General features: G+C 35.2%; 1 protein-coding gene across 1 annotated transcript in view; it reads left to right on the top strand.

Moving 5' to 3' along the window:
• The window catches only part of FOXP2 (forkhead box P2), a 624,182-nt gene that overhangs the window by 401,555 nt on the left and 197,642 nt on the right, over positions 1–24,985 (top strand). The window contains exon 7 of the mRNA XM_055590318.1: positions 24,690–24,779. Within this exon, the coding sequence (XP_055446293.1) occupies positions 24,690–24,779 (90 nt within the window). The remainder of the gene's footprint in view (positions 1–24,689; positions 24,780–24,985) is intronic.

Raw genomic sequence — 24,985 nt, 5'->3', positions numbered from 1 at the left:
CCTTTTCTGAATCATCTGGGAGTTCTCAGTTTACATACTGTTGAAGCCTGGCTTGAAGAATTTTTATCATTATTTTGCTAGCATGTGAAATGAGTGCAATTGTGTGGTAGTTTTTTGCCAGTAATTGTCCGACTTGATGGACATGAGTTTGAACAAGCTCTGGGAGTTGACGATGGACAGGGAGGCCTGGCATGCTACAGACCGTGGGGTTGCAAAGAGTCAGACACAACTGAGCATTTGAACTGTGCAGTAGTTTGAACTTTCTTTGGCATTGCCCTTCTTTGGGATTGGAATGAAAACTGACCTTTTCCAGTCCTGTAGCCACCACTGAGTTTTCCATATTTGCTGACATATTGAGTGCAGCACTTCCACAGCATCATCTTTTAGGATTTGAAATAACTCAGCTGGAATTCCATTACTCCATTAGTTTTGCTCGTAATGATGCTATCCTAAGGTCCACTTGACCTCACATTCAAGGATGTCTTGCTCTAGGTGAGTGATCACACCATCGCGGTTATCTGGGTCATAAAGATCTTTTTTTGATAGTTTCTTCTGTGTGTGGTGCTTATAGTCTAGTCATTTAAGAGTACACAACCTTTAGTGCTTTGGATGAACTGTTACACAGGATGCTTGTGCAGGAAGAAAGCCCAACAGTCTCCTGAGGGATACCAATCAGGGAGAGATGAAGGAACTGTAGGACCCAGACCTTTCTTTTGGTCTGTTTATTCTGTTTTAGAATTGTGAGCCACTAAAGAGCTTTTTAGTAGAGAATGACATAGTCAAGTTTGAATTTTATAAGGCTGGAGTAACAGCATTGAAATGAACTGACTGAAGCTAAGCCTTAAAAAAAAAGCTTGGGTATTCAAATCATTATTGCTCCTCAAGAGATAATACAGAGGCAGTATTTGTGGTGATTAAAGAGAAATTAATACAAATAATACTTAAATAGAAGCATTGACAAGACTTGGGGATGGATTGAACTGTGTATGGAGGGGTATAAGAAAAGGAATAAATCAAGCATGTCTCTAATACCTTGTGTATAGAAGTTGGGGGACTTCCAATCATCTTATTCAAAATTCTGTGAGAATTTGAGGTTAGGGATGAGCTCACTTTTGGATATATTTGAGTTTCTGATTTCTGTGGGACATCCAAGTGGGAACATGTTTTAAACAATTAGAATGTGGATCTGAATCTGTAAATATTAGAGTGTTTTATACCAGAGATAGAGAATTGGGGGATTTTAATATTATATGATGCAAAGAGTCAAACATGACATAGTGACTAAACAACAACAAAATGTTATATGGTAGCTGAAGCCATGCTGGGCTTCCCAGGTGGCCCAGTGGTAAAGAATCTGCCTGATAATACAGGAGACGTGGGTTCGATCTCTGAGTTGAGAAGATCTCCTGGAGGAGGAAATGGCACCTGCTGCAATATTCTTGCCTGGGAAATCCCATGGACAGAGGAGCCTGGCAGGCTCCAGTCCCTGGGGTCACAAAGAGTCAGACACAAGTTTAGCAACTAAACAACAAAGTTTAGTGACTAAACAGCAAAGCCATGCTGTTATTTGGAGTGTATGCTTTTACTAATGTGTTCATCCTTTGATCAGATATTTATTAAGCATATAAGGTCCTATTCTTAGCACTAGAGTTGTATACACAGAAACACGCACACACAAAAGTATCTGCCTTTGTGGACTTTACATTCTTTACTTTGGGAAACTGCCACTAAGTAAATAGATAGCATAGTATAATGATTAAAAGAGAAGAGGGCAATAGAAGATGAGATAGTTAGCATCACTGACTCAACAGACATTTGGGCAAACACTGGGCAATAATGAAGAAGAGGGAAGCCTGGTGTGCTGCACTCCATGGGGCCACAAAGAGTTGGACACGACTTAGTGACTGAACAACAACAGTGATAAAAGTGTAATGAAAAATAAAGTTGGAGGCTAATGCCGTGCAGTCACATAGTGCTATTTTAGGAGTTGGTCAAAAGACCTCTCTGATGAGGCTTTGGAATAGGAGTGTACTCTTTCTTAAGTTTAGCAAGGAGATCAATATGTCTGGTGCAGAGTAAGAAAATAGGATAAAAAGATTCTGTACAGCAAAGAAGTGATCAGTAAAGTTAAAAGGTAACTTATGGATAAAATAAGAGAAAATCTTTGCAAATCATATATCTGAAAAGGGCCTAGTATCCAAGATATATAAAGAGCTCATACAATTAAATAGCAAAAAAAGTAATGATCTAATTTGAAAGGAGTAGAATATCTGAATAGACATTTTTTCCAAAGAATACATACAGATGGCCAACAGATACATTAAAAGATGTTCGACATCACTAAACATGACTTGCAGGGAAATGCAAGTCAAAACCACCATAAGATATAATTTCACAAAGCTTAGAATGATTATTATTAAAAAATAATGTGTTGGCAAGTGTTTGTAGAAAAGGGAAACTTTGCATTGTTGGTTGCAACCACTGAGGAAAACAGTATTGAGATTCCTCAAAAAATTAAAATTAGAACTGCCATATGATGCAGCTGTTCTGCTTCTGAGTGTCTATTTAAAGAAAAACAAAAAGACTAATTTTAAAAATATATATGCATCCCGCCCTGTTCATTGCAGCATATTTACAATAGCCAAGAATGAAAATGGCTTGTGTCCATCGATGGATGAATGGATTAAGAATTGTAGGATGGATGGATGGAAGGGTAGATAGAGACATTTATCCATAAAAATAAATTAAATCTTGCCAGGTGTTACACTTTAAATGGATTTAGAGGAAATTATGCTAAGTGAAATAAGTCAGAGAAAGACAAATAATGTTTGATCTCTCTTATATGTGGAATCTAAAACAAAATTAACTGATACAGAGAACAAATCAGTGGTTGCAGTGGTGTGGGGTGGCTTGTGGTTGGAAATAAATGGTTGAACTGGGTTTTTTGTTGTTTTTTTGCAGGGGTAGTTTAATAAATTGAATTAAAAATAAAAAACAAAAACAATATAAACAATATCCCCTAACTCTGATGATCCTAAATGCTAGTTAAAACTTAATTTATCCAGGACCATGACCATGCTTGCACTCTACATAAGCAAATCCATGTCCCTACCCCACTTTTTTTTTTAATTTTTTTACCAGAATCCATGTTACCCACTGGAGAAGGGATAGACTACCCACTCCAGTATTCTTGGGCTTCCCTGGTGGGTCAGCTGGTAAAGAATCCGCCTGCAATGCGGGAGACCTGGGTTTGATCCCTGGGTTGGGAAGATCCCTTGGAGAAGGAAATGGCTACCCACTCCAGTAATCTGGCCTAGAGAATGCCAGGGACTGTATAGTCCACGGGGTTGCAAAGAGTTGGACACGACTGAATGACTTAAATAAATAAGTAATAAATAATGTTAACCTGCTTTCATGTCACCTAACTGAGGACATTTCCAGTTGTCCATTTTCAAACCACACAGTGGCCAACCTTCTTCCCAAGGTGCTGGGCTGGTCCTAGTGATGCTGCACACACATACACCCACGCAGAGGAACCAGGTCATGCAGATAGTGTCAGACTGGGGGATGCCCAAGAATGAATTTGCTGAAAGATGGACATAGGTTTCAGGCAGACCGTGAAGTCATCTATGAAAAGCAGCCTACTAGACACATGGCTCAGGGCCACCCAGCCTGAAAGGTCAGGCTGCAGGGGAAGGTGAGTGGGACAAGGGATGCCAGGACTCTAGGGGGAAAGAAAATAAATGATGGGGGCTTTGACTAGGGTGGTTGTAGTGGAAGTGATATGAAGTTTCACAAATTCTGGATGTGTTCCAAGTGGCACACATGGAACTAAGTGGCATGATCAAGAATAATGGATGTACACATTGAGTTCATGGGAGGCATGTGAGCTGGAGATATAAATCTGCTTTGTCAGTATATAGATGGTATTAAAGATCATGAGTCTGAATAAGAGCACATGATGAGTGAGAGAAGAGAGAGAGGGGCATAAATGGGAAGGGAAGAAAAAACATCCAGACATGTCTGGGCACTTAAAATGCTTTGAGATTTGGAAGGAGTAGAAGACATGCAGAGCAGGCTGAGAGGTGGCAGCCGGTGTGTACAGTGAGTGATAAGAAAAAGGCAGGTGGGTGACAGCTGGGAAACATGTTTGAAAGATAAGCAGAGGAAGAGACGCTCACAGTTCATTCTTATCCACACCACCTTCATAGCTCATAAGAAGTGAGATTCATGTTGTTATGTCCTATTTTAAACTTTCACGTTTAAAGTCTTCAGATGAGACCTGCAGAATGAGATAGATCAAAATTTCAGCTTAATGTAATTAAACTACATTGGTTACTGGTAAAAATATAGTTTGAAACATAGTTTAAGACATGGTTTTCATTTTCCATCACTGATGTGTTATTTTGTCTTTTTAGCTAAATTCCTAAAGGCCAGTGTCTGTTCCATCTACTAAATCTCTGTATAACTGTGCCAATTATCTGGTGTTTCAGGCTTGGTAAACAAAAGCAAAGGAAATGGGCTGGAAGTATATGGCGAATGAAAATAGGATGATAAGAAGAGATGTGGTTCAGGCTTAAATGTTGCCTCTGTGAAAGGCCTCATTTTGCATATTCAAAACTTACAAGGTTGATTTTATAGTTTCAAACTTTTCCTCAAGTTGACAGTCTTCATAGACAAATGTGTAATCTTTTGAACCAAATGGATATAAAGGTAGAATAAAGGGCACTTTTAAAAAAAATACATACTGACATTTCTCTATGTCTCTTGATACAAACTGGTTGTGTGCTGGTGCGGTGAAAAAAGATATGAATCAAAGAAAGAATCCTGCAACAGAAAGCTTTAGCATCAATGTGTATGTGGGGGGAAAAAAAGGAATAAATTCAGTGGAGAACCAAAGACCAGCCAAGTCTTTAGAGGAGAATTTATCAGACAACTTGCCTTAGGACATCTATTGGAATGCAATAGAGGAGAAGTTAAACTTCAGGGCTTGATAGCTAGACAGTTATACTACAAAATAAAAATGTGTTCTTACTAATGGTACATTAAATTCATAATTCATTAGTAACTTTAAAGAAGAATATTCCACTGTGGTGTTTTCAGCTAACTTTTGCTTACATTATTTTTCTCTTGAAAGCCAACATATCCTTTTCTATAAATCTGAGGTTATTTTTAATTGCTAAAATTTAATTGTGCATAATCACTTGATTTGCATAGGTTGTAGTTAATTTTCAGTAATACGACATAAAATACTTTCTGTTTTTATAAGAAAAAAGCTTAAAAACAACAGTAATAGCAAAATGTGAATGGGAAAGTGGGACAATAAATTCTATTTTAAATGTTCAACCATAATATATAGCTTTACTAATTAATCAGATACAAATTATTATAACTTAAAAACTTTATTTTGTTTGAGTATAATTTAGATATTCTCTTTTTCAATATAATTGGTCATTGGCTTCATGCTTGTTTAAAAAAAAAAAAAAGTGTTCTTCCTGCTTGTTTGCAGGTTTTTTCCATTTATTTTATTGCAAGACCTTTTCAAAGTGAACAGAAAAAGCACAGACCTTGATATGAGAGAAATGTATTTATGAATGCTTTCATTAACTAAGATGGACGATGTACCAATGGGCTGTTCCCAACTTATTAATGTAAGTTTTGTTGCACAGAACTGTTTCTGAGCCTGTTGTTCAGAAACAGAAATTCCTGTTCCCTTAGAAACAATGTTGTATATGATCCCATATCAACCCTCAAAAGCTTATTTAACCATAATGTAACTGAAATAATACTAAGAGTTTCTATATACTTTTGCCTGAGTCCAGATCTCTGAGGCCCTCTGGACCTGACAATAAAAGAAGCGAGATGTAAATGGCTTCATACAATTCGTCCGGAAGTACAGGGAGAAGTTTCTCAAAGATGAATGAGGAGAGCAGGCCAAAGGCTTGTCCACTGGCTTTTGATTCAGTTCTCTTGGGAGGGTAGAATGCATAAAGAAGGGGATTTTGAAGAAGGGTAATCTGCTGGGAATTAAATGGGAATCTCAGTTATTTAAAAGTCTTCATTTTATGTGTACACCTTTAACATTGGTATGATAGTGAGAAAAATAAAAGAAAAAATTGAAATTTTTGGAGTCCATACTGTTTAAAAAAGCTGTGACCATGAAAGGTTAACCATTCTAGGTCTACTTCCACAGTACAATGTGAGGGGACTTAATAAAATGTTTTCAAAGTCTTTTTTTTTTTTTTTTTTTAATGTTTGATTTCTGCCATAGTAGTGTCTGCAATGAGTAAGATGTGGTGGAAATGGAACCATCAAATGGTCAGGTGACGTCTTGGCCCTTCCTATGTAATGTTTTGTGATATCATTATAGTGAATAATAACAGTTATATACATGATTATAGTTACCAAGAGTATCAAAATGGTACTTAGTAAAGCAATAGTTCTCAGACTTGACTTATCATCAGAATCACTTGGGGAGCTTTTAAAAATCTGGCATTCTTAGATCCCACCTCAAACTTAATTAAATCAGAATCTTCGTAAGATCAGGACTTTCTCTTTATAACGTAGTCTCTTTTGTAATTCTCATGGCCATCTACATAAGGGACCATCATGATAGATGTTCTAATTGAATAGAAATGAGAATTTAGCATAATTTACAGTTTTAATAACAAAGTTTTTGGATAGAGGAATCCTTGAAATTGGTTTGTTTTTCAGTATTATGATCTTTCTGAAGTCCTTTAAACATAAAATACAGAGTAAACCATTTCCTCTTAAAGGTAAATTTCAGCTAAAAAGTCCTAATTCTTAAAATCTGGCATGATAGACTTTTCTTATTTAAATGTTCATTGGGAATAGTCAGTGTTAAATTGTCCTTTCTTATAGATTATGAGCAAAGGACATACAGCAAATCACAAAGTCTCACTTTAAAACAAAATAGTGGCTAAAATTTATTTATGACATGGAAAAATATTTGTGACATTGTGGCCATCTCTGAGCATAAATTTTATTTATACTTGGTATGCATCTTAACTTGATTTTTAAAACATCTCCAGGTAACTCATGGAAAGAACCTCTATTATATGTCCATATGTGTACATGGTTTTTTTCCCTGTTCACACTACTCTATATAATATTATAAAATAAGTTTGAATGTGTATTTTGAAATATATTCATTTCAGTATTTAAACACAGGGTTAATATTTCACACTATTGGTAAATTAATTGTAGCCACTAATATTCAGTTATATTTTTATAATTAAGTGTGTTATTATTTTCCTGGTATATTAAATGCTTTCACTGAACATTTAAGTTGATTGACTAACAGTGGAAATAGCACTTGACAGTGATATATTCAGATACCACAATGTAATAAACAGTTTTCTAAGAATTGCATATAACAATAGTAGAATTTTTAAACCAAAGATTCTATTAAATTGTAAGGCATTCAAACTTTTGTTGGAGCTTATCACTTTGTTAATAACTTGATATCATTCTTTAAGTAGTCATAGAAATTTAAAAAATTAAAAATTTTCTATTGTTTTTCAGTCACTTTTTTCAGTCATTGTCACTGTTCCTACTTTGTACTGTGCTCTATTTACTCATGGTTTTTCCCTGGTGGTTATCTTCTAACTCAACTGTGGAGCACTTTTTTATTTCACAGAGTGGTGACTGCACTGTGGATAGGTGTGCTCAAGGTGTTCTGAATGTTGACATGTCTCATCTCCGTGTTTCCAAGGCACACTAAAAATGACATAGCTGAGACCTTTAAAACAGTGCTTAATGAAAGGGAAGAAGGCTGTAGCACTACCACGGAGGTCTAAGTCGTGAGGGTCTAATTCGGTGTTGGCAGGATGACATGTTGACAGGGTCTCCTTTTTGTGCAGCTATATCCATGGCTGTGGAATCACAGGAAGGTCCTGAGTGTGTATTTTGGATTTGTTCTCAAATTTCAGAATGCCTCATTTGTGTATACCAGTGTCTCAGCTGTTGCAGACTTTGTAATGAATTAGTATTGGACTCAGAAATTGAGTTTCTGCCAGAGGATTCTGGCGGTGAACATTCTCCTATAACAACAGACAAATGATAGCAGTAGAAATGCCAAGGGACTTCACAATAGCACGTCTCAGGATTCAGTGTAATGGCTTACCTTCAACATAAAGATGATCAGAGTAAGAGCAGCTTACTGTTCCACTCTGGTGAGTGATGTGTTAGGTGCCAGTATGTAAATGAAGATAATTACAAGAGAGTGCCAAAATGTGTCCTCCATGAGAAAGTGTGCAGGTCTTAAATAGATTATTCTGCAATCATATGAAGTCTTTTTGGGGGGCAACAAAATCCCCCTTCTATGAAATGTTTAATATCTTTTGAGACACTGGGAGAAGAGTGCCATTTCGAGCAAAAACCAATTGAGATTCCTCCAAGATTGCAAAGGATCTTCCCAGTGTGACCCTCAGAAATAAAGTTTTAATTTCCAGTTTTAAATATCCATCTAACTATAAGCATTTTTTTTTCATATGCTTCCTTTCTGATAACAAGCCAAAATGATTAAAGAGGAGAAACATTAAATTGGAAAGTGTTTTTCTTAAAAATGTATGGTTAAACAGCTTACTGCTTTGGGCAGAAGCTTTATATATTAAAAAACATTAGCAACTTTTGGAAGAAATTTTAGCACATGCTTTGTCACAGGATAAGGTAACTAGGTTCTTAACAATCTTGTGGGCTATTTGCTTTTTAAAAGCGTTTTCTCTTATAGAAAAAATGCTCCTGGAATGCAATGACATTACTTTTTCCAAAATATAATATTTCTTCTTAATGACCAGCCACATGGAGCTCATTCTGGGTGGAATTTTTTTTTTCCTCGAGTTCTTCCTCACACTGCTGCTAAGTCGCTTCAGTTGTATCCGACTCTGTGCGACCCCATAGACGGCAGCCCACCAGGCTCCCCTGTCCCTGGGATTCTCCAGGCAAGAACACTGGAGTGGGTTGCCATTTCCTTCTCCAATGCATGAAAGTGAAAAGTGGAAGTGAAGTCACTCAGTTGTGTCCGACCCCTAGTGACCCCATAGACAGCAGCCCACCAGGCTCCCCCGTCTCGGGGATTCTCCAGGCAAGAACACTGGAGTGGGTTGCCATTTCCTCACACTACTTTCATATATTTTATTGTGGATAATTCTTTTCAAAGGCAGATCATGACCAATGAAGTTTGTGATCTATACCAAATAGTGTGTAACATAATGAAAAACAAAAAGACTAAAAGCAACACTATCAGGCAACCGTTTGCTTGTCAGTTATTAAATGGCAGACTCTGAGAGAACAGGCCAGTCCTGTTAATATTTTTATCTCTATTATTTAACAAAAAGTAAATACTTAATGAGTGAAATATCTGATACAGTGACTCATCCTATTAACTATTTTTCTTTTGAAACAATCAATTTCTAATAAGGGAAGGAAAGCAAATTAAAATGAAGTATTTTTTTCTATTTATAAAGACAAAAAAGGAGTGATAATTCACAGTATTGTTGAATCTGATGGATGGGTGATCTCATACACTGTGGTGGGATTGCAAATGGGTACCGCCATTCTGGGGAAGCATGATAATGTGTGTCAAAATTTACTATCTGAATGTCATTTGACCCCAAAATTAAACTTTTGTGAGATAATTGAGAGGCTGAGTTAGGAGGAAGCTCATAGCAGTGTTACCTAAAATTGAAAAACTTGGAAAAGTGTAAATATCAATCAGAGGAGAATTATATTAAATGAAAGAGTCTTCTAAGAATTGGAAATAATGATGTGCTTTGCTGAATTTGAATTAAAAAAAAGAAAAATTCCAAACAGCTGTATCATCTTTCCCTAAATAAATTATTCTTTCACATAGAGTACTTTAGGTGTACGTGGATGTTAGTAAATATTCAAGAGGTTTTAATAGAATTCTAATTTTGTAAGTAACTGAATCTGGGGCATGAAAAATACTTACATTTTTATGTTAACAAATTTTTAAACTGGAGTGAAAAAAATACCCATGTGTGTAGATTATTTTTCTAGACCTATGATTAAAAGGCAGATTAGAGAATGATCTCCTTTTCTACCTAAACAATCTTCCTAAAATAATTGAAGGACTTTCACTGAAGAAAGTGAAATAAAGCTTTTATGATAATAGTAATTTTTTTTTTTTTAGAGATTTTGACTTTAAATAAAATGAAAGAGATGATGTGGAAAAGTCATAGGTAAAAAAATTTAATATAACTTGATAAAGGAAAAGAAGTCTTATTTATGCTAATTTCAGTGTGTAGGTCACAAGTCAATCCTCCAGAGTCATCATATGAAGGTTTGAAGGGCACTCACCATATGCAAGGCGGTGTGACTCTTCCTGCAGGGAATGCTAGGTTTCTTCCCTTAGTGTACAAGTTACATCTCAAATATCTGAAGCCAGCTGAGCACTTCATGTGTTTTACAAGTTTAGACGTATCTAAAGAAGCATTCTTTTCAATTAAATATCTTTTGAGCGATTGGGTGCATTCTACTGTACTGTGTATTCTTGGAAGCATAAAGATTATTTAGAAACATTTCCATCCATTAAGAAGCTTACAATACCAGATATTGAGGGTAATTTAATGTATTCACCTAACAAGATTGTCAGAGGAGTTAGATTTTTGAATAGAAATGCTCCTTTTGCTAAAGCAAGGAGCAGAGACTTGGATTTTATGCATACCTTCAATAAGTGGCCCAATCTTTGGGCCGTTGACCAGAGTTTGCCGGAGAAACATTGTTTTCTCTTAGCCTTCCTAGTCTTAAGTCTCACTGTGGTCATGGAACTAAGCTTGTGAGTGAAAGCAAAACATAGAGGGATAGTTACCTTTAGGAACTTCATTTCTTATCATTTCCTACAAGCAGGGAATCTTTCTGGGCCCTCCTATCTTCTGGTTCTTGAACTCTGGTTTTTACCAGAGTGCTATTTCCTAAGTGGATATTTATATATTTTTTATTTATGCATAAGCTTTTATGAGTCATTATTACAGACAAATATAAGAAATTATTTTTAAATCAGAGATATACTGTAACTTCTTTGATAACATTAAATTTTAAAATCTCAGGGAGCTTAAGAAAAATTTTAGGGCCAAAGCCCAGACAAAGTATGTGCGACTAGGTCCGACTCTTTGCGACCCCATGCACTGTAGCCCGCCAGGCTCCTCTGTCCATGGGATTTTCCAGGTAAAAACTGGAGTGGGTTGCCATATCCTACACCAGGGGATCTTCTCAATCCAGGGATCAAACCCACATCCCTTGTGTTTCCTGCATTGGTAGGTAGGCTGTTTGCCACTGCACCACCTAGGAAGCCCTAAAAGCCAAGAAGACCTGATGAAAATTTTATGGATTTATAGTTATTTATGTATTAAGGTGATGACTGTTATCACCATTAGTTTATATTTTATTTTATTCTAAAGATCAATTGTATGCATGTTTTAATGTTAATGACTACAGTTCCACTGCTGATGAAAATCTAACCTAAACTTGGTATAGCTGGAACACAGAATGGAAATACCCTCACAAAATTGTTTCCTCTCTAAGGTGAATTTGCCCAAGATCTTTAAAATCTATCTCTGTGAATTAACTTCATAATATATTACACAGGTATATATGTGTTTCATAATTTGCACTGTGGTTAACATAGCCTAAAATCATAAAATTCTAACTATTTTTTAATATAAATATATTCCTTCTTCCAATCATTTGATCAACACTTTTTGAATAATCACAGTCTTTCATCAGCAGTTGGTTAGCAGTGACAAGCATTTCCTCTTTGCAGGGAGTCTTGTATTTCACTGTTTAGATTGCCCTGCAAGACTAGTAACCTGTAAACTGATGGGGAGAAGGCATCTCTTCAGAGTTCATTATTGGTAGGGATAAGGCCGTACAGAAACTTGGAATGGAGCTGGGATTAGAACTTGGAATTTCTGTGGCCTCTTTGGCAACTCTGTCGTTTTGTTTCTAAGGACACTCTAATTTTAGCTGTAGGGGTTTTCCATTGGAGCTTCTGAACTCACTGGGTCTGCAGGTGAACTAATCAAGGCTTCTCTCTTCTCAAATGGTTTTGCTGTCACCTTCTCTCTTCTCCTCTGGGACTGGCCTAGTTAGTTAGCTTCTGGGTTAGTTTAGAGGCTCTCTGCCTCAAGGCTCTTTCCTTTAGATCTCCTGTAGCATTTCCTCCCCTTGGTGCCAAGCAGGGTCAAAATCTTTGCCTTGGGGTTCCTGGCTACTGATCCTCTTCCTTGCTGAGGGGAGGGTAAATAGAGAACAAAAGTTTTGCATTTTTCTTATCTGTGTCTTGATTGCAGGAAGCTAAGATAGAAACTCTAAAACAAACTTTCCTCTGCTTTGCTTGGTCTGGCTGTTTTGAAAATGTGCTCACTTACTTGTCCTGTGGATGGTCCAGATCATCCTTTTGCAGTGCTTTTTGCAGTGGTCTCATGACCATTCTTTCACATAGAAAAGCCGCCCAAGTCCTCAACTCAGTCCCCTAACTAACCTGTAAAATATAGTTAAGAGGACTTCATTATTTATTAGGACTAAAACACATTTCCTCTGATAAGATGAATAGTATTTATCTTTCAGTGAAAAACTTGGTGTAAAAAAAAAAAAAAAATCCCAGTATCTTGGCAATGTTTTCTGAAATACTTTTCTAGCTAAGGTTGCCAGATTTAGCAAGTAAAACTACAAATAAATTCAAATTTAACCAGACATCCTCTATTTTATCTGGCAATCCTACTTCTGAATCCATGAGAACATAGTACCTACTGTTTTATGCTTGTTCTGTGTTTGGTTGTGACAGATAATTTAAAAAATTTTTCATCTTTAATAATTTTTTTTTCTCTCTGTAACCAACATCCTGAATTGAGTGCTTATTAACTTTAAAGGCACTGTCTTTTAGGGATAGTAAATTCCCTTTAGTATACAACTTATATGGCTGATTCTTCTCATGAAAAGTAAGGCAAATAAAAACAATTTGAACTGGATCTTGGAATTCTTTATGTTGTTCTACTTGGCATAACTAATGATACTGCTAGGACTCAGAATTTATTTCGTTCTGTTACTCCAAGCAGTTTTTTACTTAAATCTTTTACTGTATAAAAGTCTTTTCAATGAGATACTCTTCCTGACCACCCCTTGTGGAAAAGACAAGAGCTTCAAAGTCAACCAGATAGTTTTTCAAATCTCTTATGCCGTTTCAAGTGTGTGTGAAACAGCATGGACATATAACCTAACTACTTGGAGTGAGCTTCAGTTTACATAGCTATGATAAAGAAGGGTGTTAGAGAAGGAAGTGAGATAGTGTGAGCTAGGATTTGTAATTGTAGCTAGCATGTGATGAGTACGTAAGAAGCATTTGTTCTTCCTTTCTTCCTTTTTGTTATGACTGAACCCCTATAGCTACTTTTTTGTACTTCCTTTTAATGGCATGCAGCACCTTCCTGCTTTGCACTGTGCTTATATTGAATATAGTTTTATCTTTCCTACTATACTAAAATATCCTTGAGGGAAGGTGATTGGGAACACAGGGTGCATTGTGTATGTGTATGCAGATGTGGTAATGCAGACCTGGAGGAGGAGAAGATATAGCTTAACAGTGCATTCATAGCATTATAAACCCTTTCACTTAGCCTCAGAGAGACAACTTTTTAAAATATAATAGAACATGAAGTTGATAAGATATTCTTCCCATCCAGTGGGGCATTTTTCTGCTTGAATAGATTTCCCAGAACTAAATAAGTATTAAACTAAATTTTCAGGAATTACAGTATGCCAAGTCCATTAGTTCAAACACATACATCTCTATTTAACATTTAGCAAAGTTGCTATAAAGCTAAAAACCAGGAGTCAGTCACAGTTAACCAGTACATATACATGAAATAACTAATACCACTGGGGGAGTTATATGATTTCAAAAGTCATCACTTGAAATGACACTGCTGTATACTTTAAAATATTTTTGAATGCATTATCTTCTCTGATTTGAAAATCACCTATAGGCAAAGGCAAATATTTATTAACTGCATTTGTAAATGAAACAATTAAGGCTTGTTGTGATGTTCAGTACTCCAAGTTCAAAGGCGAATAAAAGGCAAAAAGATAGCATCTGAAATCGAGTCAATACTATTACATCATATACTTTCTTTCCTAACTGCAAATGGAAGGTTGGTTTGTTTGTTTGTTTTGGCTATCTTTTAAAAACTGAAGATGGGAATACCAGACCTCCTTATCTGCCTCCTGAGAAATCTGTATACAGGTCAAGAAGAAACAGTTAGAACCGGACATGAAACAACAGACTGGTTCCAAATTGGAAAAGGAGTATGTCAAGGCTGTATATTGTCACCATGCTTTTTTATTATCTTATATGCAGAGTACATCATGCGAAATGCCAGGCTGGAAGAAGCACAAGCTGGAATCAAGATTGGTGGGAGAAATATCAATAACCTCAAATAGGCAAATGACACCACCCTTATGGCAGAAAGTGAAGAGGAACAAAAGAGCCTCTCGAAAGTGAAAGAGAAGAGTGAAAAAGCTAGCTTAAAACTCAGTATTCAGAAAATGAAGATCATGGCATCTGGTCCCATCACTTCATGGCAAATAGATGGGGAAGCAATGGAAACAGTGACAGAGTTTATTTTCTTGGGCACCAAAATCACTGTAGATGGTGATTGCAGCCATGAAATTAAAAGATGCCTGCTCCTTGGAAGAAAAGTTATGACAAGCCTAGACAGCATATTAAAAAGCAGAGACATTACTTTGCTGACAAAGGTCTGTATAGTCAAAGTTATGATTTTTCCAACAGTCATGTATGGATGTGAGAGTTGGACTATAAAGAAAGCTGAGTGCCAAAGAATTGATGCTTTTGAACTGTGGTGTTGGAGAAGACTCGAGAGTCCCTTGGACTGCAAGAATATCAAACCAGTCAATCCTATAGGAAATCAGTCCTGAATATTCATTGGAAGGGCTGATGCTGAAGCTGAAGTTCCAATACTTTGGCCACCTGATGTGAAGAACTGACTCCTTGGAAAAGACCCTGATGCTGGGAAAGATTGAGGGCAGGAGGAGAAGGGGATGACAGAGGATGAGATGGTTGGATGGCATCACCGATTCAATGGACATGAGTTTGAGCAAGCTCCGAGAGTTGGTGGTAGACAAAGGAGGCCTGGCATGCTGCAGTCCGTGGGGTCGCAGAGAGTCAGACATGACTGAGCAACTTAAGTGAACTGAAAAACTGACAATAACTGTTAGGATGCATAATAACATTACATATATTTTAAGTGACTCATTCTCTTCTACTTGACATAATTTAAATTTCCATGGCTTTTGGCCAGGTTAAGAATTTTAAAAGATTCTGATTGAGTAGGATAATACTAAATGAGAGCAGTGGAAAAGTACACAGCCCTTTATTCACTTCTGGAGGCAACATTCTAGAAGATAGCCATGTATCTGCATGTCATCAGTATATGTAGAAGCACATACTCTAACATCTTAAATATCTGGTTTTACTCTACAGTCTGTATTTCTCAGAACAATGATAGAAAAGCTTCCTGACTTTTGCTTCTCTGACAGTTCCAATCTTTTTTTCATTCTTATTAGATACTACACTTCCTTATTTTTTGAGTTCATTGAGACCATCCAGTGTGAACTCTTTCTGCCTCTGCAAATAAATTATCTCTCATCTGTTTTCTTCAGCCAGTCTCAGGGGATAATGCATTTCTTCTCCCCAGAGACTATCACCTGTATCTGCTTCTTGATTGAGCCTGTCTCCTCCAGTGATATTCTCTAATCTTTGTTATAGCTTCTACTTCTCCCAATTAGCTCATTATTGAGTTTTGCTTATTTGAAACAAACAGCAAACAAACAAGACCTCTGAAACTATAGTTCTTTATCTTGGTCTTCACAAAATTTATCAGAAGAATTACTTGCACTCATGACCATGGTTTTTTCCCATTGATTTCCCAACAACTCACTGAATCTGACTTCTGCTTTAATGCTCTATGGGAACTGATATCTGATAGGTCACACGTACACTATCAGATCAACAAGGAGTTTCATCATTCCTTAGCTTCTTAGAAGTTTTGGTTTCAGAACATAATTTTCTCCCTTCAAAATTCTTTTCTTTTAGTTCTTTCCTCTTTTATTTCTTCCAGCTTCCTTGAGATATATCAACTCAACTTCCATGAGTTGACATCACAGTCCTTTTATTTAAATACATAACAGCTTTGGCAAAATATAATTTGCATGCTATAAAATTTACCCTTTTAAAGTGTACAGTTTAAGTGACTTTTGGTATATTCACAAAGTTGTGCAACAATCACCACTGTCTAAATCCAGAATATTTTCATAACCACAAAAAGAAACCCCATACTCATTAGCAGTGGCTCCCCATTCTCCTCTTCCCCCAAGCCCTAGCAACCACTAATTTACTTTTTGTCTCTATGGATTTGCCTAATCTGGACATTTCATATAAATGAATCCTGCAATGTATAGTCTTTGTAACTTCCCTCATTTAGCATAATGTTTTCAAGGTTCATCCATGTTTTGGAAAACTTTTATTGGATAGACTGAATTTTGTTTATCCATTCATCTGGTAAAGGGTATTTGGTTTTATTCCATCTTTTGGTTCTTATAGATAAAGCTGTTATATACAACTGTTTGTATGGACATAAGTTTTCATTTCTCTTGGGTATATACTTAGTTATAGAATTATCCAGTCTTATGGTAATTCTGTGTTCAACATTTTGTAGATAGCTTCCTGACTTCTATTACTGTGCTCTCCTTACCATTTATTGCCTTCCTTTTCCACTATTTTCTCATTTTCTTTAGACAAAATGTGATATTCCCTAAATTTTGGACCGGGCTTTTCCTCTTTCTTCATTCTCTTTTCCAAAAACCTGATGATCTCCTTTTGTCTTTACCATCTATCTCTTACTTTTAGGAATCTGTTGTCAGCCTGATCACTGTCAGCCTTAGAGCGCAACATTATTAATCAAATAAAGAAATCTTCACTTAGTTATTCTGCCAGCAGTCAACCAGCATCATCTTCTTTCCAAAGCCTGTGTTTCATATTTGCTTTTCCCCTTTTCCAGTAGTGACACAGCTATACTTGATCCTTGACTCAAACATTTGAAGTCATCATTTACCTCCTTACCTTTTATCTTGAACCCAGTTACTAAATTCTGCCATTTTTGACAGTTTCTCTAATAATTCTTGTTTTCAACTAAAATGTTTCTTATTAATTTTACTGTCTCTTATAGGTGGGTAGAGTAAAGAATCTGTCTGCCAATGCAGTATATGTGAGTTCGATCCCTGGGTTGGGAAGGTCTCCTGGCATGGGAAATGGCAACCAACTCCACAGTTCTGGCCTAGAAAATTCCATGGACAGAGGAGCCTGGCAAGCCATCATCCAGGGGTTCGCCAAGAGTTAGACACAACTGAGCATGTATGCACATACCTTTTAACTGGTCTTTCTACCTCGTATCTTTCTTTACTCTCTTTATCACTTCTCATCTCCCTTCAATCCATGACTTCAGTACTGTCCTTGGCCAGGCACATCCCATCATTTCCAGATTCAGCAACATTTGCCCTTACCTGCTAAATATATCAAGTCTCTTTGCTGGTTATTGTTTAGTTATACTCATTAATGAGTTCCAGTAAATCTTCCCATGAGGTAGCACTACTAACTTAAGCACATGTTCTATCCACATTCAATTATTTTATTTTTACTGTGTATGACCCTACATGTTCTTTGCTTCTGTTAAACGTGGTCACTTTCTGTCATCTCCAAAAGATGAACTGTCTGTCATGTAAGTTCAGCCCAAATGTCATATATCCATAAGTTGTATTTAATCTCCCCAACTAAAAATAATCTCTTCTACTTAACGAACTCCTGAAATGTTTTAAAAACCTTTTCTATGGCTTTTGATATTACAATACATGTTTACTATTATTAGACAGGAAGCTCTTTGATGGTAGAAACAATGACACATCAAACCTTACCTCTGCAAGCATGCAATGCTTCTTAGTTATTTGCTTTGTACATGGGACATAATTGCAATGTTTTTTTTGAATGACAAGTAATTGTTGATGTATTTTATTCTTACAGATATTTTCCTAAATGCTGCCTCTTTTGCAATGTTACTTTTAAATTGCAAAGGGAATCCAGAATATGGTATTCAGGTATTACACTATAATTTAGTAGCATGTATTTTCAGTTCATCTCTAATATGGAATTTGAAATTACAACAATATAGCAGTAATGAATCTTCAATCCATATCCAAACAAAAGATGATATTAGCCTTATAATGAGAAAAAAGAAATGTGATGGTATGGGAGAAAAAAAGGAAATCCAAATTCATTTAGAAAAAATAAAATAAAATATTTTATAGCAGAGAGAGAAATAACTGAAAGAATACACATAAACTGCTATAGTTCCTGGAACATGTACCATGAAAAAGAGATGTTGTGAAACTATTTTATTAAAATTAGTTGCAATTCATCTTTACCTTTCATATTTGGGAATTTAGACAGACTTCTAATATATGAACAAGAATTGCATTTAGTATTGCTGTAGGTTATATTAGTGTATCTTGTGTGTTTCAATAGCCATTTATTATCATTAGCAGCAGAATAAAGAAGGAAATAGGGATATGAATACCACATAACTTGGTATTGTTTACTGCAGCCTGTGGAATGCTGGCTCAGAGGAAAAGAATGCGTTCATTCCATTAAACTGAGTGTACGATTTGAGACCTGAAAAAACAAACCCTGTCTTAGCCATTAGTTACTATTAACTTACAGATTTATTTTATGCAAGGGTATCTCAGCTTATCTGGGAGTTTGGAGCCATACTGGAATATACTGTGTATTGGGTTTGGGCCTGAACCTTAAGGACTTTGTTGGAACTTTGGAGGATGACTTGTGGATCCTTTCCATAACGTATTCAATACCTTATTTTTCTCCTCTTTAAATCCACATCATAAATGCTAAGCTAATATAGCCTGACATTTGATTGGTAAATAGGATGCTTTACAATTAATTACTCACCCTTATTAAGTAACATAAAATAAATGATTGTAGCTTCTCAGTTTGGCCTTCATAGTGGTCCACAACATAAACATAACATATCCACACATTTATTCTTTAACTTTATTTAAAATATACTGTAACACAGAAATAAAATTATTTAAAAAATGTATTTTCTAGTAATTAGCTTTTTTTTTCCCAACAAACTTAGTCTAATTATGTATCAGACATGATAAAATGAAAGGTCAATCGCTACAGATACATAATTTCACTCTGATAGATTGCTGTTTGAAAATAGGTTATGACAATTAGATGATTAATTTTCTTCTATTAAATAGCATTATGAGACTTCAGATTACATTTATCAGTATATTCTCTTTAGTGGGGACATAATGGGAGAAAAGGCCGAACAGAATTGGAATTTGTCTCCTTTGTGGAAGGACCTGAATCTACTCATTATCAACTACACTTGTGAAAATAATTTAAAAATGAAATTGTTTGAAAACTTATTATATGCTGAGTATTCAAAGTAACATGTTAAAAATGTCATATGTTAAAGGTTAAAATGTGTGAGTGTGAGGAGCAAAATTCTGGGTATCCTACTGACAAAATTTTTTTGGTTCTGGTTATCTGCAAAGTATACACCCCTTGTCAGTTTAAGTAGGGAGTGCCTGTGTAAACATTCTTGTTTCGCCTGTTCCACATAATCGTTTCTTGTATCATATTTCTTCTGACCTCGCTATCTGAAACCAATTACAGGAGATCCATTTGGGCTGCATCTATTTTCATAAGAAGCCTAGGCAGCAGTGTTTTTCTCAGAGATGAATATCAACATCAAATATGCTTCTGAGTGCTTTGTTATTTATGTTTCAGAGAGATTTTGTAGCCTTCAGCTCTCAAGAATGTGTCACGCTGTGCTGTTTATACATTGAAGATATTAATGGGCGTAGATGTCATTTTTCATTTTAACGTCTCAAATGCAACAGGCTGATAGGTTAAGCATTCCTATTTTTATGAGGAGAGATATGAGCGATGTCTGTTTTTTCCAAAATATACATATATTTACTTTGAAAAAAAAAGAAGTTATTTATAAACCTGAGAGTACTTAACATTTTTGGTTTCACTGGGTGTTTCTAAGCTATTCTCAAACACTTGACTCCTGGTAAAAGTTGTCAGTATTCTTCAAGAACTAAAAAAAAAATATTGATCTGGCAGGTCACAAAGTTTTTTTACTCTTAATTCTCATAATGACACACTCATTAGAATTACTCTTTGTCTAAGTGATTCCTAACTAACTAAAGTTACTACTACTTTATAAGGGTGACATGCTTCAACTTCACTTCACAAATTTTTTGTTTGTTTGAAATTACACAGTAACTATTAGCAATGATATTTGCAATAAACATTTATAGGATGCAGTGAATTCTGGAAAACATATACATCCCCACACTTGTGCAGCTTAACAAAAAGTATGCCTTTATTATAAAGATTTTTTTAATTCTGATTCTAATTTTTAAAATGTCCTATCTTTTCTTTAGCTTTGCTAAAGTTAGATAACTGCATTAAATGAAGTGCACCCTTAATTCAAAACAAATGTGTTTTCAGAAACTAGATATGGCTTGACTTCACTGGAAACCTTTCTTGTTATTCATTTGCATCAGACTCAGTTATTATTAAAGAAATTTTGCAAACATCTTTGCCTTTTATTCTAAATTATTATTGTTATTTTTTTGTTTCACAAAGGGTGATTATATAAATACCTAAATGGTTCATAGAACTTAATGAAGAGCTCTTTTATATTTATCAATTAAAGTGGACAGCAATTTTAAAATTAATATTCTATATAATTTGACACCTAACACCATATATTGAAGGCAGTATTTTATCTCATAATCTTTCATCATTTGAATAGCTACAATAATAAACTGCAAAGATAAACTAAATATCTTTGAACATTTGTTTATTGAATTCTGTCCTAAAATGTTATCCAGAATACTGGAATTAAAAATATCATGTGATGCCTGCTGTTAGAATGCAAACTGCCAAAGATTTCAGCTTAAGAGTTTTAAATCATTCCTGATCTCTTGAAATTATTTTTGTCCTCCCATCTCTTATATTTACTATAGCAGTCTCTACTACTACTAAAAGAATGCTGATATAAGCAAGTAGTTCTTTTTCATAAGAGTTTGTATTGAAAGATGATTCTTTACTATTTTAAAGATAAGTATAAATGCATATGCAAACCAAGGTACTTTAAAAGTAGAAGCATGTTTTAGCTAGCTATTTTGTGGTATTCCATTTTTATTATGACTCCTTTAAAAATGATGTACATTTTTAATAGTAATATTTTCATGACATGTAATTCTAAATATATCTACTTTAATGTATTTCAATAGGCCCTGGATATTATGTATTCTGTTGGGTTCCATGTTTAGATTGAGTTGAATGAATACAATGCAAGGTTGTGAAGGAGATAGCCTTCTAGATTTGAGAGACAAAGGCCTTAGCTTTTGCCATACTCAGCTGCTGCTTTGTGACTTTAGTCATATTATTGTAATATTGGTTTTTCAGTTATCTGTCTACAAAATGTGAAAGCTAGGCTAAACAATTTCTAAAGTTTTGTCCAGTTTTAGATTCTTCAGTAATTTTATTAGTGAAAACTTGTCAAGTGATTAGAATTTTATAATAGTTTAGAGGTCCATCAGGTATTGGTAGAACATGTAATGAAATTTAAGTCAAGGTTGATGGAAACACTTAGCCCTAAAAACAATATTGTTGTTATTCAGTCACTAAGTCATGTCCAACTATTTGCAACCCCATGGACTGTAGCACACCAGGTTTCCCTGTCCACTCTCTCCCGAAGTTTGCTCAAACTCATGTCCATTGAGTCAGTGATGCCATTCAACCATATACATTCTGTGATCATTCCATTCAAAATGAAAGTGAAAGTGTTAGTTCCTCAGTCGTGTCCAACTCTGCAACCCCATGGACTGTAGCCCACCAGGCTCCTCTCTCCATGGGATTCTCCAGGCAATAATACTGACGTGGGTAGCCATTCTGTTCTCCAGGGAATCTTCCCAACCCACGGATCAAACCCGGGTCTCCCATACTGCGGGCAGATTCTTTACCATCTGAGCCACCAAACACAGATTCAAATTATAAGGAGATTATATAGTTTCCCTTTTAAGTTCTGATAAACACATATGGTTTCTTTACAGGTTTAAAAAAAAAAGAAGTTATTTATTATGATGTCAGAGCTGTCCTTTCCTTTACTTATTGTTCTTCTTTACCAAAGTTTTACTCATTGCCTTCTGACAGTTCCTTTGACAACAGAGACACACTAGAATGCACTCTTACCTGGAAGCCAGGAGACCTTGAAAGCACGTGATTACTCTAGGCCTCATTTCTCTCATTTGTTAAAATGAGGGAGTCAGATTGGATGACTTGTAATCTCGCTTTTAGTCCTAGTCATTCATGATTCCAGGATCGTGAACTATATTCATTAAAAAGTCTTTAAGAATAAGCAATGGCAACCCACTCCAGTACTCTTGCCTGGAAAATCCCATGGACAGAGGAGCCTGGTAGGCTGCAGTCCATGGGGTTGTGAAGAGTTGGACACGACTGAGCGACTTGACTTAATAATATGTATGTGTTGCTGTGTCTATGGAATTAAATATATATAATTAAATATATATATGTTTTATATATACGGAATTAAATATATATAAAACTGTTTATATATATATATACAAAATAAACTGATAAATTCAAAAATAGAACTTCTAGGAAAAAAAATTAGGCAAACTGTGTGTGACTTTTGGCATTAAAGGGGAAAATATTTGATTTTTTGATCTTAAGAATGTCATATAGATGTAGCCTAAAGTAACAGTTGTCTTTTTTTAAAAATGAACTTCCGTTAAAGAAAAAAAGAAAGAAAGCTATATTATATAGAATATCAAGTTGAAATTTTTTAAACTGAATTTTGTGATAATGAAGTATTTATGGAATTTTTCTTTGATATTTTTCCCAGCTGAACTTTATAATAAAACTGCCTGAGATCACTGTAATGTGCTAGCCTTAGAAATATTTAGGCTGACTTGTAATTACTTGAAAATTTAAAAAAGCAAATTGAAGTTGTTGTGAATGAGTGTGTCTCCGAATGTAAAAAGTGTGCTTGACAAACTATGCCCAGATCCTGCTATGGGAAGGCAAATCAATGTTGTTAGGAGATGTGCTAGGGCATTCAGTTTGTTTACTTTGGTTTCTATGTCTGCCTGCCTTCTCAGAAAACTTGCTTGGAGCCAGACTGTAGCAGCCCTCTCTCTGTCTTTTCATAATTGATCAGGGGATGACTGCCTTCCCTGAGGGTTAAGACGTGGCAACTTTTTCTGTTTGCTCAGCATCTCAATGCAGTAGTTCAAACATTGTTCACACCAGCTGGCAGTGTAATGCCATATGCACATCTTGTCAAAGCAACTGTTGTCATGGATACTAGAAACTCTCTTAAAAACCAGCTCATTGATTCCAATCAAATTTGTACTTTTTATCAGCTTAGAATCTGAATTATTATAGAAGAATATTGATCTAAGATATTTTTCCCATCAGGAAAAATTTACCTTGTACCTTAAAACAGTGAATAACAAAGTAGGATAATGATTTATTTTAGTTTTATGTGTTGAAAAATTTCATCATCTAGTGCTCATTGAACTCAGTTGTTGAGAAAAACAATGAGTTTGTAGAGGCTCTCAAAAGTTTTGTTTTTTTTTTTTAATTAGTTTACACTGCTACCTTTAAAACATCTCAATATATATTTTGTATGACATTAGTTTTTATATGATAAGTTTATAAGGTCCAATCACCAAGCCGTCCCTCTTCTAATAAATGATATGCTTACATTAATTCCTTATGTTAAGTTTTATCTTCCTGAGTGGGACAGAAAACATAAAAATAAATGAAAACATCTTCTATTTTGATTGGTATTCTGTCACACATAGAAACAAACCTGATTGGTTGAGTGGTAATTTCTTTGTTCTCTGATTTTGCTAAGAATGCAAATGAAAACCACTCAATTTTATTTGGTATTAAAACTGCACTTTATTTTGTCAAAGGAGAGGTTTCCCCTTGAATTGTAAGTACAAAAAAAGTGTTTTTAATCTTTAGTGAAAATCCTTATTAATTCACTTTCAAGATAATCTGATGTTGATTTGTCAAATTTAATTACAGCTTCCGGTAACACTTGAAGTCTACTGCTTTTGCTTCAAAATTGTAATATGAAAATGCAAATTGAATGATAATTTAAAAGGGACTGGGCATTTTGGTTGAACACTCGAAGACAAGTTCCATGTGGAAATGAGGTTGTTGATGCAGTTTATGATTTCTTTCTCTTTAAGCACTTTAAACAAATTAACTTTATTTTTCACAGGATTACATTCATCTCTATTATTTTGAATAAAGTTGTGTAATGTGTGTTATGTGATTTTATTCACATTAGAAGAAAAATAATATTTAATAATTCTCTAGAAAGGGAGGATGGGGGGGTGGGATTGCCATACATTGAAGTTTATTGCTATTAACCAAAGAATAACTGATAATTTACCTTTCAAAAAATATTTAGATATTACTCACTTTTCACTTCTAGGCTCTCCAAGCAGCAAGACAACTTCTCTTACAGCAGCAGACAAGTGGATTGAAATCTCCCAAGAGCAGTGATAAACAGAGACCACTGCAGGTTAGTAAAGCAGCACTCCTATCCTTGAGGTCTTACTTTAAAAGATGTCTGTAATGATAATAAATATGCAGACCCAGTTGTATACATACAGAAAATTATTACATTTGCATATGTAAGTAATTTTAATTCAAAAAGAGAACTCATCTAATCTTCTTGAAATAGAAAAGAATAATATTCTACTAGCTTAAATTTCAGAAGTACACAAG

The sequence above is a fragment of the Bubalus kerabau genome, chromosome 8 (assembly GCF_029407905.1).
Source record: "Bubalus kerabau isolate K-KA32 ecotype Philippines breed swamp buffalo chromosome 8, PCC_UOA_SB_1v2, whole genome shotgun sequence".
Lineage (NCBI taxonomy): Eukaryota > Metazoa > Chordata > Mammalia > Artiodactyla > Bovidae > Bubalus > Bubalus kerabau.
This window is presented reverse-complemented; position numbering and strand designations above follow the sequence as displayed.